Source organism: Convolutriloba macropyga, chromosome 1 (genome assembly GCF_964194025.1).
Source record: "Convolutriloba macropyga chromosome 1, txConMacr16.3, whole genome shotgun sequence".
NCBI classification, from domain to species: Eukaryota; Metazoa; Xenacoelomorpha; order Acoela; family Convolutidae; genus Convolutriloba; species Convolutriloba macropyga.
Genome location: NC_134468.1, coordinates 64,965,957 through 64,985,271, shown reverse-complemented (window position 1 = coordinate 64,985,271; position 19,315 = coordinate 64,965,957). Strand labels below are relative to the sequence as shown.

General features: G+C 36.1%; 3 protein-coding genes across 3 annotated transcripts in view; 2 read left to right on the top strand and 1 right to left on the bottom strand.

Annotated features, from left to right (window-relative positions):
• LOC142350648 (uncharacterized) overlaps positions 1–19,315 on the top strand; it is a 626,363-nt gene that overhangs the window by 352,550 nt on the left and 254,498 nt on the right. The window lies entirely within an intron of this gene.
• LOC142341676 (splicing factor 3B subunit 2-like) overlaps positions 1–19,315 on the bottom strand; it is a 542,910-nt gene that overhangs the window by 299,162 nt on the left and 224,433 nt on the right. The gene's annotated exons all lie outside the window — the stretch shown is intronic.
• Positions 1–19,315, top strand: part of LOC142346067 (uncharacterized) — a 96,588-nt gene that overhangs the window by 25,014 nt on the left and 52,259 nt on the right. The window contains exon 2 of the mRNA XM_075398602.1: positions 10,599–10,725. Coding sequence (XP_075254717.1) covers positions 10,599–10,725 — 127 coding nt within the window. The remainder of the gene's footprint in view (positions 1–10,598; positions 10,726–19,315) is intronic.

Genomic DNA, 19,315 nt, shown 5'->3' with positions numbered 1-19,315 from the left:
TAGAACGATAATTCATTCTGCTTTAGAACCTATTTGGACTTTACCACTCCTACTTAGGCCCTCAATTGATTTGAATAAGTCCTTCACTATACTGAAAAACACTTTTTGTTAAACTGTTTAAAGATCGTATTTTGAGTGCGAAATCTGACAACGTGTTAAGTACTTCTATCTCAGACCACCTAGAACGATAATTCATTCTGCTTTAGAACCTATTTTGACTTTCCCACTCCTACTTAGGCCCTCAATTGATTTGAATAAGTCCTTCACTATACTGAAAAACACTTTTTGTTAAACTGTATAAAGATCGTATTTTGAGTGCGAAATCTGACAACGTGTTAAGTACTGCTATCTCAGACCACCTAGAACGATAATTCATTCTGCTTTGGAACCTATTTGGACTTTCCCACTCCTACTTAGGCCCTCAATTGATTTGAATAAGTCCTTCACTATACTGAAAAACACTTTTTGTTAAACTGTATAAAGATCGTATTTTGAGTGCGAAATCTGACAACGTGTTAAGTACTGCTATCTCAGACCACCTAGAACGATAATTCATTCTGCTTTAGAACCTATTTGGACTTTCCCACTCCTACTTAGGCCCTGAATTGATTTGAATAAGTCCTTCACTATACTGAAAAACACTTTTTGTTAAACTGTATAAAGATCGTATTTTGAGTGCGAAATCTGACAACGTGTTAAGTACTTCTATCTCAGACCACCTAGAACGATAATTCATTCTGCTTTAGAACCTAATTGGACTTTCCCACTCCTATTTAGGCCCTCAATCGATTTGAATAAGTCCTTCACTATACTGAAAAACACTTTTTGTTAAACTGTATAAAGATCGTATTTTGAGTGCGAAATCTGACAACGTGTTAAGTACTTCTATCTCAGACCACCTAGAACGATAATTCATTCTGCTTTAGAACCTATTTGGACTTTCCCACTCCTACTTAGGCCCTCAATTGATTTGAATAAGTCCTTCACTATACTGAAAAACACTTTTTGTTAAACTGTATAAAGATCGTATTTTGAGTGCGAAATCTGACAACGTGTTAAGTACTTCTATCTCAGACCACCTAGAACGATAATTCATTCTGCTTTAGAACCTATTTGGACTTTCCCACTCCTACTTAGGCCCTCAATTGATTTGAATAAGTCCTTCACTATACTGAAAAACACTTTTTGTTAAACTGTATAAAGATCGTATTTTGAGTGCGAAATCTGACAACGTGTTAAGTACTTCTATCTCAGACCACCTAGAACGATAATTCATTCTGCTTTAGAACCTATTTGGACTTTCCCACTCCTACTTAGGCCCTCAATTGATTTGAATAAGTCCTTCACTATACTGAAAAACACTTTTTGTTAAACTGTATAAAGATCGTATTTTGAGTGCGAAATCTGACAACGTGTTAAGTACTGCTATCTCAGACCACCTAGAACGATAATTCATTCTGATTTAGAACCTATTTGGACTTTCCCACTCCTACTTAGGCCCTCAATTGATTTGAATAAGTCCTTCACTATACTGAAAAACACTTTTTGTTAAACTGTATAAAGATCGTATTTTGAGTGCGAAATCTGACAACGTGTTAAGTACTTCTTTCTCAGACCACCTAGAACGATAATTCATTCTGCTTTAGAACCTATTTGGACTTTCCCACTCCTACTTAGGCCCTCAATCGATTTGAATAAGTCCTTCACTATACTGAAAAACACTTTTTGTTAAAGTGTATAAAGATCGTATTTTGAGTGCGAAATCTGACAACGTGTTAAGTACTTCTATCTCAGACCACCTAGAACGATAATTCATTCTGATTTAGAACCTATTTGGACTTTCCCACTCCTACCTAGGCCCTCAATTGATTTGAATAAGTCCTTCACTATACTGAAGAACACTTTTTGTTAAACTGTTTAAAGATCGTATTTTGAGTGCGAAATCTGACAACGTGTTAAGTACTTCTATCTCAGACCACCTAGAACGATATTTCATTCTGCTTTAGAACCTATTTGGACTTTCCCACTCCTACTTAGGCCCTCAATTGATTTGAATAAGTCCTTCACTATACTGAAAAACACTTTTTTGTTAAACTGTATAAATGTCGTATTTTGAGTGCGAAATCTGACAACGTGTTAAGTACTGCTATCTCAGACCACCTAGAACGATAATTCATTCTGCTTTAGAACCTATTTGGACTTTCCCACTCCTACTTTGGCCCTCAATTGATTTGAATAAGTCCTTCACTATACTGAAAAACATTTTTTGTTAAACTGTATAAAGATCGTATTTTGAGTGCGAAATCTGACAACGTGTTAAGTACTTCTATCTCAGACCACCTAAAACGATAATTCATTCTGCTTTAGAACCTATTTGGACTTTCCCACTCTTACTTAGGCCCTCAATCGATTTGAATAAGTCCTTCACTATACTGAAAAACACTTTTTGTTAAACTGTATAAAGATCGTATTTTGAGTGCGAAATCTGACAACGTGTTAAGTACTGCTATCTCAGACCACCTAGAACGATAATTCATTCTGCTTTAGAACCTATTTGGACTTTCCCACTCCTACTTAGGCCCTCAATTGATTTGAATAAGTCCTTCACTATACTGAAAAACACTTTTTGTTAAACTGTATAAAGATCGTATTTTGAGTGCGAAATCTGACAACGTGTTAAGTACTTCTATCTCAGACGACCTAGAACGATAATTCATTCTGCTTTAGAACCTATTTGGACTTTCCCACTCCTACTTAGGCCCTCAATCGATTTGAATAAGTCCTTCACTATGCTGAAAAACACTTTTTGTTAAACTGTATAAAGATCGTATTTTGAGTGCGAAATCTGACAACGTGTTAAGTACTTCTATCTCAGACCACCTAGAACGATAATTCATTCTGCTTTAGAACCTATTTGGACTTTCCCACTCCTACTTAGGCCCTCAATTGATTTGAATAAGTCCTTCACTATACTGAAAAACACTTTTTGTTAAACTGTATAAAGATCGTATTTTGAGTGCGAAATCTGACAACGTGTTAAGTACTTCTATCTCAGACCACCTAGAACGATAATTCATTCTGCTTTAGAGCCTATTTGGACTTTCCCACTCCTACTTAGGCCCTCAATTGATTTGAATAAGTCCTTCACTATACTGAAGAACACTTTTTGTTAAACTGTTTAAAGATCGTATTTTGAGTGCGAAATCTGACAACGTGTTAAGTACTTCTATCTCAGACCACATAGAACGATAATTCATTCTGCTTTAGAACCTATTCGGACTTTCCCACTCCTACTTAGGCCCTCAATTGATTTGAATAAGTCCTTCACTATACTGAAAAACACTTTTTGTTAAACTGTATAAAGATCGTATTTTGAGTGCGAAATCTGACAACGTGTTAAGTACTTCTATCTCAGACCACCTAGAACGATAATTCATTCTGCTTTAGAACTTTTTTGGACTTTCCCACTCCTACTTAGGCCCTCAATTGATTTGAATAAGTCCTTCACTATACAGAAAAACACTTTTTGTTAAACTGTATAGAGATCGTATTTTGAGTGCGAAATCTGACAACGTGTTAAGTACTTCTACCTCAGACCACCTAGAACGATAATTCATTCTGCTTTAGAACCTATTTGGACTTTCCCACTCCTAATTCGGACCTCAATTGATTTGAATAAGTCCTTCACTATACTGAAAAACACTTTTTGTTAAACTGTATAAAGATCGTATTTTGAGTGCGAAATCTGACAACGTGTTAAGTACTTCTATCTCAGACCACCTAGAACGATAATTCATTCTGCTTTAGAACCTATTTGGACTTTCCCACTCCTACTTAGGCCCTCAATTGATTTGAATAAGTCCTTCACTATACTGAAGAACACTTTTTGTTAAACTGTTTAAAGATCGTATTTTGAGTGCGAAATCTGACAACGTGTTAAGTACTTCTATCTCAGACCACATAGAACGATAATTCATTCCGCTTTAGAACCTATTCGGACTTTCCCACTCCTACTTAGGCCCTCAATTGATTTGAATAAGTCCTTCACTATACTGAAAAACACTTTTTGTTAAACTGTATAAAGATCGTATTTTGAGTGCGAAATCTGACAACGTGTTAAGTACTTCTTTCTCAGACCACCTAGAACGATAATTCATTCTGCTTTAGAACCGTTTTGGACTTTCCCACTCCTACTTAGGCCCTCAATTGATTTGAATAAGTCCTTCACTATACAGAAAAACACTTTTTGTTAAACTGTATAGAGATCGTATTTTGAGTGCGAAATCTGACAACGTGTTAAGTACTTCTACCTCAGACCACCTAGAACGATAATTCATTCTGCTTTAGAACCTATTTAGACTTTCCCACTCCTACTTAGGCCCTCAATTGATTTGAATAAGTCCTTCACTATACTGAAAAACACTTTTTGTTAAACTGTATAAAGATCGTATTTTGAGTGCGAAATCTGACAACGTGTTAAGTACTTCTATCTCAGACCACCTAGAACGATAATTCAATCTGCTTTAGAACCTATTTGGACTTTCCCACTCCTACTTAGGCCCTCAATTGATTTGAATAAGTCCTTCACTATACTGAAGAACACTTTTTGTTAAACTGTTTAAAGATCGTATTTTGAGTGCGAAATCTGACAACGTGTTAAGTACTTCTATCTCAGACCACCTAGAACGATAATTCATTCTGCTTTAGAACCTATTCGGACTTTCCCACTCCTACTTAGGCCCTCAATTGATTTGAATAAGTCCTTCACTATACTGAAAAACACTTTTTGTTAAACTGTATAAAGATCGTATTTTGATTGCGAAATCTGACAACGTGTTAAGTACTTCTATCTCAGACCACCTAGAACGATAATTCATTCTGCTTTAGAACCTATTTGGACTTTCCCACTCCTACTTAGGCCCTCAATTGATTTGAATAAGTCCTTCACTATACTGAAAAACACTTTGTTAAACTGTATAAAGATCGTATTTTGAGTGCGAAATCTGACAACGTGTTAAGTACTTCTATCTCAGACCACCTAGAACGATAATTCATTCTGCTTTAGAACCTATTTGGACTTTCCCACTCCTACTTAGGCCCTCAATTGATTTGAATAAGTCCTTCACTATACTGAAAAACACTTTTTGTTAAACTGTATAAAGATCGTATTTTGAGTGCGAAATCTGACAACGTGTTAAGTACTTCTATCTCAGACCACCTAGAACGATAATTCATTCTGCTTTAGAACCTATTTAGACTTTCCCACTCCTACTTAGGCCCTCAATTGATTTGAATAAGTCCTTCACTATACTGAAAAACACTTTTTGTTAAACTGTATAAAGATCGTATTTTGAGTGCGAAATCTGACAACGTGTTAAGTACTTCTATCTCAGACCACCTAGAACGATAATTCAATCTGCTTTAGAACCTATTTGGACTTTCCCACTCCTACTTAGGCCCTCAATTGATTTGAATAAGTCCTTCACTATACTGAAAAACACTTTTTGTTAAACTGTATAAAGATCGTATTTTGAGTGCGAAATCTGACAACGTGTTAAGTACTTCTATCTCAGACCACCTAGAACGATAATTCATTCTGCTTTAGACTTTATTTGGACTTTCCCACTCCTACTTAGGCCCTCAATTGATTTGAATAAGTCCTTCACTATACTGAAAAACACTTTTTGTTAAACTGTATAAAGATCGTATTTTGAGTGCGAAATCTGACAACGTGTTAAGTACTTCTATCTCAGACCACCTAGAACGATAATTCATTCTGCTTTAGAACCTATTTGGACTTTCCCACTCCTGTTTAGGCCCTCAATTGATTTGAATAAGTCCTTCACTATACTGAAAAACACTTTTTGTTAAACTGTATAAAGATCGTATTTTGAGTGTGAAATCTGACAACGTGTTAAGTACTTCTATCTCAGACAACCTAGAACGATAATCCTTTGGGCTTTAGAACCTAATTGTACTTTCCCACTCCTACTTAGGCGCTCAACTGATTTGAATAAGTCCTTCACTATACTGAAAAACACTTTTTGTTAAACTGTATAAAGATAGTATTTTGAGTGCGAAATCTGACAACGTGTTAAGTACTTCTATCTCAGACCACCTAGAACGATAATTCATTCTGCTTTAGAACCTATTTGGACTTTCCCACTCCTACTTAGGCCCTCAATTGATTTGAATAAGTCCTTCACTATACTGAAAAACACTTTTTGTTAAACTGTATAAAGATCGTATTTTGAGTGCGAAATCTGACAACGTGTTAAGTACTTCTATCTCAGATAACCTAGAACGATAATTCATTCTGCTTTAGAATTTGTTTGGACTTTCGCACTCCTACTTAGGCCCTCAATTGATTTGAATAAGTCCTTCACTATACTGAAGAACACTTTTTGTTAAACTGTTTAAAGATCGTATTTTGAGTGCGAAATCTGACAAAGTGTTAAGTACTTCTATCTCAGACCACCTAGAACGATAATTCATTCTGCTTTAGAACCTATTTGGACTTTCTCACTCCTACTTAGGCCCTCAATTGATTTGAATAAGTCCTTCACTATACTGAAAAACACTTTTTGTTAAACTGTATAAAGATCGTATTTTGAGTGCGAAATCTGACAACGTGTTAAGTACTTCTATCTCAGACCACCTAGAACGATAATTCATTCTGCTTTAGAATTTTTTTGGACTTTCCCACTCCTACTTAGGCCCTCAATTGATTTGAATAAGTCCTTCACTATACAGAAAAACACTTTTGTTAAACTGTATAGAGATAGTATTTTGAGTGCGAAATCTGACAACGTGTTAAGTACTTCTACCTCAGACCACCTAGAGCGATAATTCATTCTGCTTTTGAACCTATTTGGACTTTCCCACTCCTACTTAGGCCCTCAATTGATTTGAATAAGTCCTTCACTATACTGAAAAACACTTTTTGTTAAACTGTATAAAGATCGTATTTTGAGTGCGAAATCTGACAACGTGTTAAGTACTTCTATCTCAGACCACCTAGAACGATAATTCATTCTGCTTTGGGACCTATTTGGACTTTCCCACTCCTACTTAGGCCCTCAATTGATTTGAATAAGTCCTTCACTATACTGAAAAACACTTTTTGTTAAACTGTATAAAGATCGTATTTTGAGTGCGAAATCTGACAACGTGTTAAGTACTTCTATCTCAGACCACCTAGAACGATAATTCATTCTGCTTTAGAACCTATTTGGAATTTTCCACTCCTACTTAGGCCCTCAATTGATTTGAATAAGTCCTTCACTATACTGAAAAACACTTTTTGTTAAACTGTATAAAGATCGTATTTTGAGTGCGAAATCTGACAACGTGTTAAGTACTTCTATCTCAGACAACCTAGAACGATAATCCCTTGGGCTTTAGAACCTAATTGTACTTTCCCACTCCTACTTAGGCGCTCAATTGATTTGAATAAGTCCTTCACTATACTGAAAAACACTTTTTGTTAAACTGTATAAAGATAGTATTTTGAGTGCGAAATCTGACAACGTGTTAAGTACTTCTATCTCAGACCACCTAGAACGATAATTCATTCTGCTTTAGAACCTATTTGGACTTTCCCACTCCTACTTAGGCCCTCAATTGATTTGAATAAGTCCTTCACTATACTGAAAAACACTTTTTGTTAAACTGTATAAAGATCGTATTTTGAGTGCGAAATCTGACAACGTGTTAAGTACTTCTATCTCAGACCACCTAGAACGATAATTCATTCTGCTTTAGAATTTTTTTGGACTTTCCCACTCCTACTTAGGCCCTCAATTGATTTGAATAAGTCCTTCACTATACAGAAAAACACTTTTTGTTAAACTGTATAGAGATCGTATTTTGAGTGCGAAATCTGACAACGTGTTAAGTACTTCTACCTCAGACCACCTAGAGCGATAATTCATTCTGGTTTTGAACCTATTTGGACTTTCCCACTCCTACTTAGGCCCTCAATTGATTTGAATAAGTCCTTCACTATACTGAAAAACACTTTTTGTTAAACTGTATAAAGATCGTATTTTGAGTGCGAAATCTGACAACGTGTTAAGTACTTCTATCTCAGACCACCTAGAACGATAATTCATTCTGCCTTAGGACCTATTTGGACTTTCCCACTCCTACTTAGGCCCTCAATTGATTTGAATAAGTCCTTCACTATACTGAAAAACACTTTTTGTTAAACTGTATAAAGATCGTATTTTGAGTGCGAAATCTGACAACGTGTTAAGTACTTCTATCTCAGACCACCTAGAACGATAATTCATTCTGCTTTAGAACCTATTTAGAATTTTCCACTCCTACTTAGGCCCTCAATTGATTTGAATAAGTCCTTCACTATACTGAAAAACACTTTTTGTTAAACTGTATAAAGATCGTATTTTGAGTGCGAAATCTGACAACGTGTTAAGTACTTCTATCTCAGACAACCTAGAACGATAATCCCTTGGGCTTTAGAACCTAATTGTACTTTCCCACTCCTACTTAGGCGCTCAATTGATTTGAATAAGTCCTTCACTATACTGAAAAACACTTTTTGTTAAACTGTGTAAAGATAGTATTTTGAGTGCGAAATCTGACAACGTGTTAAGTACTTCTATCTCAGACCACCTAGAACGATAATTCATTCTGCTTTAGAACCTATTTGGACTTTCCCACTCCTACTTAGGCCCTCAATTGATTTGAAAAAGTCCTTCACTATACAGAAAAACACTTTTTGTTAAACTGTATAGAGATCGTATTTTGAGTGCGAAATCTGACAACGTGTTAAGTACTTCTACCTCAGACCACCTAGAGCGATAATTCATTCTGGTTTTGAACCTATTTGGACTTTCCCACTCCTACTTAGGCCCTCAATTGATTTGAATAAGTCCTTCACTATACTGAAAAACACTTTTTGTTAAACTGTATAAAGATCGTATTTTGAGTGCGAAATCTGACAACGTGTTAAGTACTTCTATCTCAGACCACCTAGAACGATAATTCATTCTGCTTTAGGACCTATTTGGACTTTCCCACTCCTACTTAGGCCCTCAATTGATTTGAAAAAGTCCTTCACTATACTGAAAAACACTTTTTGTTAAACTGTATAAAGATCGTATTTTGAGTGCGAAATCTGACAACGTGTTAAGTACTTCTATCTCAGACCACCTAGAACGATAATTCATTCTGCTTTAGAACCTATTTAGAATTTTCCACTCCTACTTAGGCCCTCAATTGATTTGAATAAGTCCTTCACTATACTGAAAAACACTTTTTGTTAAACTGTATAAAGATCGTATTTTGAGTGCGAAATCTGACAACGTGTTAAGTACTTCTATCTCAGACAACCTAGAACGATAATCCCTTGGGCTTTAGAACCTAATTGTACTTTCCCACTCCTACTTAGGCGCTCAATTGATTTGAATAAGTCCTTCACTATACTGAAAAACACTTTTTGTTAAACTGTATAAAGATAGTATTTTGAGTGCGAAATCTGACAACGTGTTAAGTACTTCTATCTCAGACCACCTAGAACGATAATTCATTCTGCTTTAGAACCTATTTGGACTTTCCCACTCCTACTTAGGCCCTCAATTGATTTGAATAAGTCCTTCACTATACTGAAAAACACTTTTTGTTAAACTGTATAAAGATCGTATTTTGAGTGCGAAATCTGACAACGTGTTAAGTACTTCTATCTCAGACCACCTATAACGATAATTCATTCTGCTTTAGAACCTAGTTGGACTTTCCCACTCCTACTTAGGCCCTCAGTTGATTTGAATAAGTCCTTCACTATACTGAAAAACACTTTTTATTAAACTGTATAAAGATCGTATTTTGAGTGCGAAATCGGACAACGTGTTAAGTACTTCTATCTCAGACCAGCTAGAACGATAATTCTTTCTGCTTTAGAACCTATTTGGACTTTCCCACTCCTACTTAGGCCCTCAATTGATTTGAGTAGGTCCTTCACTATACTGAAAAACACTTTTTGTTAAACTGTATAAAGATCGTATTTTGAGTGCGAAATCTGACAACGTGTTAAGTACTTCTATCTCAGACCACCTAGAACAATAATTCCTTCTGCTTTAGAACCTATTTATAATTTCCCACTCCTACTTAGGCGCTCAATTGATTTGGATAAGTCCTTCACTATATTGAAAAACACTTTTTGTTAAACTGTATAAAGATAGTATTTTGAGTGCGAAATCTGACAACGTGTTAAGTACTTCTATCTCAGACCACCTAGAACGATAATTTCTTGGGCTTTAGAACCTATTTGTATTTTCCCACTCCTATTTAGGCACTCAATTGATTTGGATAATTCCTTCACTATATTGAAAAACACTTTTTGTTAAACTGTATAAAGATCGTATTTTGAGTGCGAAATCTGACAACGTGTTAAGTACTTCTATCTCAGACCACCTAGAACGATAATCCCTTGGGCTTTAGAACCTATTTGGACTTTCCCACTCCTACTTAGGCGCTCAATTGATTTGAATAAGTCCTTCACTATATTGAAAAACACTTTTTGTTAAACTGTATAAAGATAGTATTTTGAGTGCGAAATCTTACATCGTGTTAAGTTCCTTTTTCTCAGACCACCTAGATCGAAAATTAGCTCTGTACAACGCAGGAAAAAACCCACTCAGTGGGTGCACACTAGACTCAAATAATTGCTTAGCCTCACCACAGGAGGCTGAAGAGCACTCGGTGAGTGCTGACACACACGACCTAAATAATTGCTTTGCTTGGTCACAGGCGGTCTTGAGCAAAAGAAAAAACAAAGACACGCACTGCTCAAGCCGTCACTGTGTTGCCCAAGAAAAAGCGCTGCAACGCAGCACTGCTACAAAAAGAAGAAGGCACTCGATGAGTGCTCACAGGACTCAAACAATTGCAGCGCTTCATCACAGGAGGCTCAGAGCAAGCACAAAAAAAAAGCTCAGGCCATCACTGTGAGCGCTGAAAAGCAAAGAGAGCACAACGTGCGAACTCACCGTTTGAGGGTTGAAGACAGCTGCTGTTCCGCCAAACAAGCAAACAAATGCTCTGAAAGAGAGCATTTAGTCTAACATGAAAAGAAACATAAACACAGAAACACACCGAAACGCACCGAAACGCAACGAAAGACGCCCGCAAAACTCGCCCGCACCGCGCGTACGTCCCCATCATGAGGTGCACCAAAGCCCAGAGGGGGGGGAGCCGACTAACCGGCGTCTCAATGGGACAGGGGGGGAGGTGCACCCCATGGGGCGAAACGCCCTCACCTTATAATAATAGTATACATAAGTAATAAGGGGAGAGAAGATCAACCCCTCAACCAATATGGCTGAAAATTGGAGTAGAGTTTTCCCACATTATATGGGGACTACAGTGCTTATACTGGTACCCCAAAACAACATTTTCCCATTTTCCCAAGGAAATTACATGATTTTGTGAATATATTCACGGGGGTTGGGGGGGGGGTCACTTGCAGAGTGAAAATTGACCCCCTAGATCTCTGAAAACCCTATACAAAATATATATGGGGAGAATCCCCATTACAAATGGAGTTGAACAAGCCTATTCGTGCAGTCAAAGTGATTATTTTCACCATTTCACATGTAGAAACGTGAAACGTACCAGTCACTAAAAGGTCCAAATGACCGTATGTGTCGAGGCCAATTTCTCAAAAACGGCTGAAAGAAACAAAACGCTATTTACAGGGATTCAAGCAGGGCTCAAGCTGAGTTCAAATCAACAAAAAGATCAAAAATCGGTCCACTCTACGAGGAGATATTCCAACATCAAGGTACCGTACCAATTGACTAAAATGACCCATTTGGATGTCCTGTTTCTGTGCTATAACCAATAACCACCCATACATGAACTATACATAAAATATACATATTCAGAATCTACGTTATACGTGCTGTTCAAATCACTAATTTTTACACGTGCATTTATGAAATTCGGAGTTCAGAAAGTGACCAGACCTGGCAGTCATCGTCTTCTGGGGACAAAATGGGGTCAAGTTCCTTGGCCAATTTCTCTGAAACGGCTGAACAAAAAAAAACGCCCTTGGTACAGTTTGAAGCACTGCTTGGGATAAGCATCATATTAAAAAATGAGCCCAATCGGTGCATTCTTCGAGGAGTTATAGCAAAAATAAGGTACCGTACCAAATGGCCCCAGAAGAGAGATACGCCAGATTCAGAGCTAAAATTGACCTTCTGAACGACATAAAATGGCCTGTAAAATATATATGGGGACAATCCCCATTACTAAACGAATCTAACGAACCAACTATCGAGTCTAAAACAGCGAATTTTGATGGTGAAACATGTACATACACGAAATGTACCGGACACGAAAGGGTAAAAATGGAGGTATGTGTCCTGGCCAATTTCTCGAAAACGGCTGAAAGAAACAAAACGCTATTTACAGGGACTCAAGTACGGCTCAAGCTGAGTTGAAATCAACAAACAGATCAAAAATCGGTTCACTCTACGCGGAGATATTCCAACATAAAGGTACCGTACCAAATGTCAAAATTGACCAAGTACGGCTCATGTTTCGCTAAAATTCACCACCTGGACTCCATAAAACTGCATACAAAATATATATGGTAAGACTCCCCACTAACTGAGGATTCTAAAACACTAATATTTATTGGGTAAATCGGGTGTTTTGTTGTACCGAAATTTGGGTCACCCAGAATAGCCCGAAAATTCGACCTATTTCAAATTTGAACATTAATAACTTTTTGATTAGGCCGATTTGGGAAACCAACCAAACACTGCAAGCAAGAGGGGTTCAGTGCTAACAAAATGCGACCATTCCCGTTTAATTTGGTCCAGTACTTTAGCAGATATTAACAAATTACTGTTCTGTACCACATTTATTGGGCTAAAATCGAAGCCCAAGATCTCCGGAACCGACGTAAAACAACGTGAAACAGCGTTCCCGGCGCATTTGTGGGTGTAACTCTGGTCCACTTCCATGTTCTCGGTCACGGCAAACCTTCATGGTGAGGTGGGAAAAAATTTCCCACCTCACCATGAAGGATATGATGTTTTGTGTGTTTTGACACAAAACAACATCCAAAGAAATTTGACGAAATCGTGAAAAAAGAAAAATTGTTGAGTTAACCCCATTTATTGGTACAATTAGCTTCAAGGACTTAAATACTGTCCAGAAAACACAAAAAGCACGCCTAAAAACTTGTTCAATTGCAAAAAACACCACTTCACTCATTCATTTGGTCAAATTACCTATTTTGACTACCAAGTTTCACGTTTCGCTAAAATAAACCATCAAAACTTGTGAAAAAATGGTAAATAATATATATAGTGATACTTCCCATTAACTGAGCAATCTAAAACACTATAATTTTTAATCTTGACACCAAAAATTTCGACATTATTTCACCGCCGAAATAGCCGAAAACTGCTGATAATCGAGGTTTGGTGCCTACAGAGCCAAAATTGACCCCTTCAATTCCATAAAACCATAAAGAAAATGTATATGGGGATACTCCTCACTAACATACAAATTCAACGAACCCATATAAGTAGGGATGCTATGATTTTTTGGGGCACCCAGTTTTGGGGAACACCAATATCACTAAAAAAACGGTGACTTTTTTTCAAATTTACCAGTCAATTACTTTTTCACCATGCCGATTTAGGACAACACATTAACAGCAAATGCAAGGGGATTACAGCATAAGAAAAATAAGCTTACGGTCGAATAAATTGATAGAGTACTTTAGAAGATTTGAGCAAATTACTGAAATGTACCCCTTTTTTGAGCTAGAAGCAGAGACAGAGTTCTTGAGAAATCAAGCATAATTGAGTAGAACAGCCAAGCTAACGTGTTTGTGGTAATAGCTTAGGTCCACATAGTAGTTTTTAGTCACGGCAAGACCTCATGGGGAGGTGGGAATAAATTCCCAAATCTCCATGAAGGCTATGATGTTTTGAGTGGTTTGAAAAAAAACAACACACCCACAGAAATCTGTTGAAATTTTCAAAAATGAAAACTTGTTGAATTAACTATTACCACCGCCAACGTTGGCTTCAAGGACAAGAATGTGGTGTAGACAACGCAAATTAATCAGGGAAAAGACGTATCATTGAAATTTTAACATTCCATCTACAAAGAAAAAAAAAACGGCAAGTTTTCGATGAATTGCAACAAAATAACATTCTAAATAGCAAGTGCCGATTAACCAATGATAAAGGAGAGCTCGCCCACTACTGACTTTAAAACAATGCGTGTTTGATCACAGAAATTAAAGCAATTCTATTGCCGAAATTGCACAATTTCTGAAAAACAACGTTGCTTTTGTTATTTCGTCCAAGAAAATCTTCTTAGAAACCACGCAAGACTGAGTGGCTAATCAATTGAAAGCAGGTTTCCAGATGTCTAAAATGATCTGTTTAGAGGCTTATTTAATCGAAAATCTGATGGTGATCAGCAAAAAAGCCGCCAAAAGATTGAGAGAAGTCAGTTGGTTAACAGAAGGTACCAAATGGAAAAATTTCTCTGCCGTTTCACGTTTCGCTAAAATACAACATCAAAACGTGTATAGAATTAGTACAATGAGTATATATATATATATATATATATATATATATATATATATATATATATATATAAAAATACTCCTCAATAACAGAGCAATATAAGACACTACACTTTATAACCTTGACCCAAAAAATTCAACTTTTCTATGTCACTGCCGAAATAACCGAAATTGGCCGAAAATCGAGGTTCGGCGCATACAGAGCAAAAATTTACCACTCCAACTCCGTAAAACCATATAGAAAACGTACATGGGGATACTCCCCACTAACATACAAATCCAACGAACCCTTAAATGTAGGGATGCTATGGTTTTTTGGGGCACCCAATTTTGGGGAACACCAATATCACTAAAAAAATGGTGACTTCTTTTCAAATTTACCAATCAATTACTTTTTCACCAGGCCGAATTAGGGTAATACAATTAAAAAAAAAACTAGACGGTAACAATACTAACAAAATAAGCATATGCTGGTAGAGTTTTGCTGAGCACTTGCCCAATTATCAACAAAACAACTAATTGTACCTCTATCAATCTGAATCTGAAAGACTTAAAAAAAATGGAAGCTACATTGGGACCATATGTCGTTACCATTTCTATAATAGTGTAATTTAGTTCTCCAGAGATCTATTTTATGCAGGTATAGTAGTTTTTGATTTAATATATAGGGAAGAGTGATTGCATTCAAGTTGATCCACTTTAAAACCACTGCGTTTCCTGTTATTATGATTTAAAGAAATTAAAGTCTTTTTAAACCGTTTTTTTTGGAACTTCTGTATTGATATTGAATTCAATCAACCCAAATGGCTCACAAATTACTTGTACGATCTAGAAACATTAGTAGCGCTGAAGAGTGGGAAACCTTTATATTAGGTTAACCGTAGCTTTGCTAAAATTTATAAACGGCAGGAAATAGTTCCATAAGTGTTTGTTTTGTCCTCTATACTTTCCAGAGAGCCCAATTTCGGAAAGATTCACCTAAAATTAACAGGCAAACTTCAGTTCGACGGACAGGGTTTTGAAGCAGTGCTTATGTTGGAAAATGGAATTAGTTCGAATTAAGAAGAATAACAATCTGATTCTGAAAGACTTTAAACAAATGGAAGCTAAATGGGGACCATATGTCGTTACCGGTTCTATATACGTATAATCCCGTTTTCCTGAGATCTACATTATGGAGGAATAATAGTTTTTGATTTAATATATAGGGAAGAGTGATTGCATTCAAGTTGATCCACTTTAAAACCACTGCGTTTCCTGTTGTTATGATTTCAAGAAATTAAAGTCTCTTTAAACAGTTTTTCTGAAACTTCAGGATTGATATTCAATTCAGACAACCCAAATGGCTTCCAAATAACTTTTTTGATCTAGAAACATCAGTGGGGCTGAAGAGTGGGAAACCTTTATATTATACTTAACCGTAGATTTGCTAAACTTAATAAACGGCAGGAAATAGTTCCATAAATGTTTGTTTTGTCCTCTATACTTTGTAGAGCCCAATTTCAAAAAGATGCACCTATATTTAACAGGCAAACTTCAGTTCGACGGACAGGGTTTTGAAGCAGTGCTTATGTTGGAAAATGGAAATAGTCCGAATTAAGAAGAATAACAATCTGATTCTGAAAGACTTTAAATAAATGGAAGCTAAATGAGGACCATACGTCGTTACCGTTTCTATATACGTATAATCCAGTTTTCCAGAGAGCTACTTTATGCAGGAATAGTAGTTTTTGACTCATTATATAGGGAAGAGTGATTGCATTCAAGTTGATCCACTTTAAAACCACTGCGTTTCCTGTTGTTATGATTTAAAGAAATTAAATTCTCTTTAACCCGTTTTTTCTGAAACTTCAGGATTGAAATTCAATTCAGACAACCCATTTGGTTCCCAAAAACCTTGTTCGATCTGGAAACATCAGTACGGCTGAAGAGTGGGAAACCTTTATATTAAACTTAACCGTAGCTTTGCTAAACTTAATAAACGGCAGGAAAAAGTTCCATAAATGTTTGTTTTGTCCCCTATACTTTCTAGAGAGCCCAATTTTGGAAAGAGGCACCTAAAAATAACTGGCAAACTTCAGTTCGACGAACAGGGTTTTGATGCAGTGCTTATGTTGGAAAATGGAATTAGTTCGAATTAAGAAGAATAACAATCTGATTCTGAAAGACTTTAAACAAATGGAAGCTAAATGAGGACCATATGTCGTTACCGGTTCTATATACGTAAAATCTCGTTTTCCAGAGATCTACATTATGCAGGAATAATTGTTTTTGATTTAATATATAGGGAAGAGTGATTGCATTCAAGTTGATCCACTTTAAAACCACTGCGTTTCCTGTTGTTATGGTTTAAAGAAATTAAAGTCTTTTTAAAGAGTTTTTCTGAAACTTCAGGATTGATATTCAATTCAGGCATCCCAAATGGCTTACAAATTACCTGTTCGATCTAGAAACTTCAGTAGGGCTGAAGAGTGGGAAACCTTTATATTAAACTTAACCGTAGCTTTGCTAAACTTAATAAACTGCAGGAAATAGTTCCATAAATGTTTGTTTTGTCCTCTATACTTTCTAGAGAGCAGAGAGCCCAATTTCGGAAAGAGGCACCTAAAATTAACAGTCAAACTTCAGTTCGACGAACGGGGTTTTGAAGCAGTTCTTATGTTGGAAAATGGAATTAGTTCGAATTAAGAAGAATAACAATCTGATTCTGAAAGACTTTAAACAAATGGAAGCTAAATGAGGACCATATGTCGTTACCGGTTCTATATACGTATAATCCCGTTTTCCAGAGATCTACATTATGCAGGAAGAATAGTTTTTGATTTAATATATAGGGAAGAGTGATTCCATTCAAGTTGGTCCACTTTAAAACCACTGCGTTTCCTGTTGTTATGATTTAAATAAACTAAAGTCTCTTTAAACCGTTTTTCTGAAACTTCAGGACTGATATTCAATTCAAACAACACAAATGGCTCACAAATTATTTGTTCGATTGAGAAACATAAGTATGGCTAAAGAGTGGGAAACCTTTATATTAGGTTAACCGTAGCTTTGCTAAAATTTATAAACGGCAGGAAATAGTTCCATAAGTGTTTGTTTTGTCCTCTATACTTTCCAGAGAGCCCAAATTCGGAAAGATTCACCTAATATTAACAGGCAAACTTCAGTTCGACGGACCGGGTTTTGAAGCAGTGCTGGTGTTGGAAAATGGAATTAGTTCGAATTAAGAAGAGTAACAATCTGATTCTGAAAGACTTTAAACAAATGGAAGCTAAATGAGGACCATATGTCGTTACCGGTTCTATATACGTACAGTACAGTTTTTCAGAGATGTACTTTATGTAGAGATAATAGTTTTTGATTTAATAAATAGGGAAGAGTGATTGCATTCAAGTTGATCCACTTTAAAACCACTGCGTTTCCTGTTGTTATGATTTAAAGAAATTAAAGTCTCTTTGAACCGTTTTTCTGAAACTTCAGAATTGATATTCAATTCAGACAACACAATTGGCTCACAAATTACTTGTTCGATCAGGAAACATCAGTAGGGCTGAAGAGTGGGAAATCTTTATATTAAACTTAACCGTAGCTTTGCTAAAATTAATAAACGGCAGGAATTAGTTCCATAAAATGTTTGTTTTGTCCCCTATACTTTCTAGAGAGCCCAATTTTGGAAAAATGCACCTAAAATTAACAGGCAAACTTGAATGCGACGGACAGGACTTTGAAGCAGTGCTTATGTTGAAAAATGGAATTAGTTCGAATTAAGAAGAATAACAATCTGATTCTGAAAGACTTTAAATAAATGGAAGCTAAATGAGGACCATATGTCGTTACCGGATCTATATACTTACAATCCAGTTTTCCAGAGAGCTACTTTATGCAGGAATATTTGTTTTTGATTTAATATTAGATAAGAGTGATTGCATTCAAATTGATCCACTTTAAAACCACTGTGTTTCCTGTTGTTATGATTTAAAGAAATTAAAGTCTCTTTAAAGCGTTTTTCTGAAACTTCAGGATTGATATTCAATTTAGACAACCCAAATGACTTCCAAATTACTTGTTCGATCTAGAAACATCAGTGGGGCTGAAGAGTGGGAAACCTTTATATTATACTTAACCGTAGATTTGCTAAACTTAATAAACGGCAGGAAATAGTTCCATAAATGTTTGTGTTGTCCTCTATACTTTGTAGAACCCAATTTCAGAAAGATGCACCTAAAATTAACAGGCAAACTTCAGTTCGACGGACAGGGTTTTGAAGCAGTGCTTATGTTGGATAATGGAATTAGTTCGAATTAAGAAGAATAACAATCTAATTCTGAAAGACTGTAAACAAATAGAAGCTAAATGAGGACCATATGTCGTTACCGGTTCTATATACGTATAATCCCGTTTTCCAGAGATCTACATTATGCAGGAATAATAGTTTTTGATTTAATATATAGGGAACAGTGATTGCATTCAAGTTGATCCACTTTAAAACCACTGCGTTTCCTGTTGTTATGATTTAAAGAAATTAAAGTCTCTTTAAACAGTTTTTCTGAAACTTCAGGATTGATATTCAATATAGACAACCCAAATGACTTCTAAATTACTTGTTCGATCTAGAAACATCAGTGGGGCTGAAGAGTGGGAAACCTTTATATTATACTTAACCGTAGATTTGCTAAACTTAATAAACGGCAGGAAATAGTTCCATAAATGTTTTTTTTGTCCTCTATACTT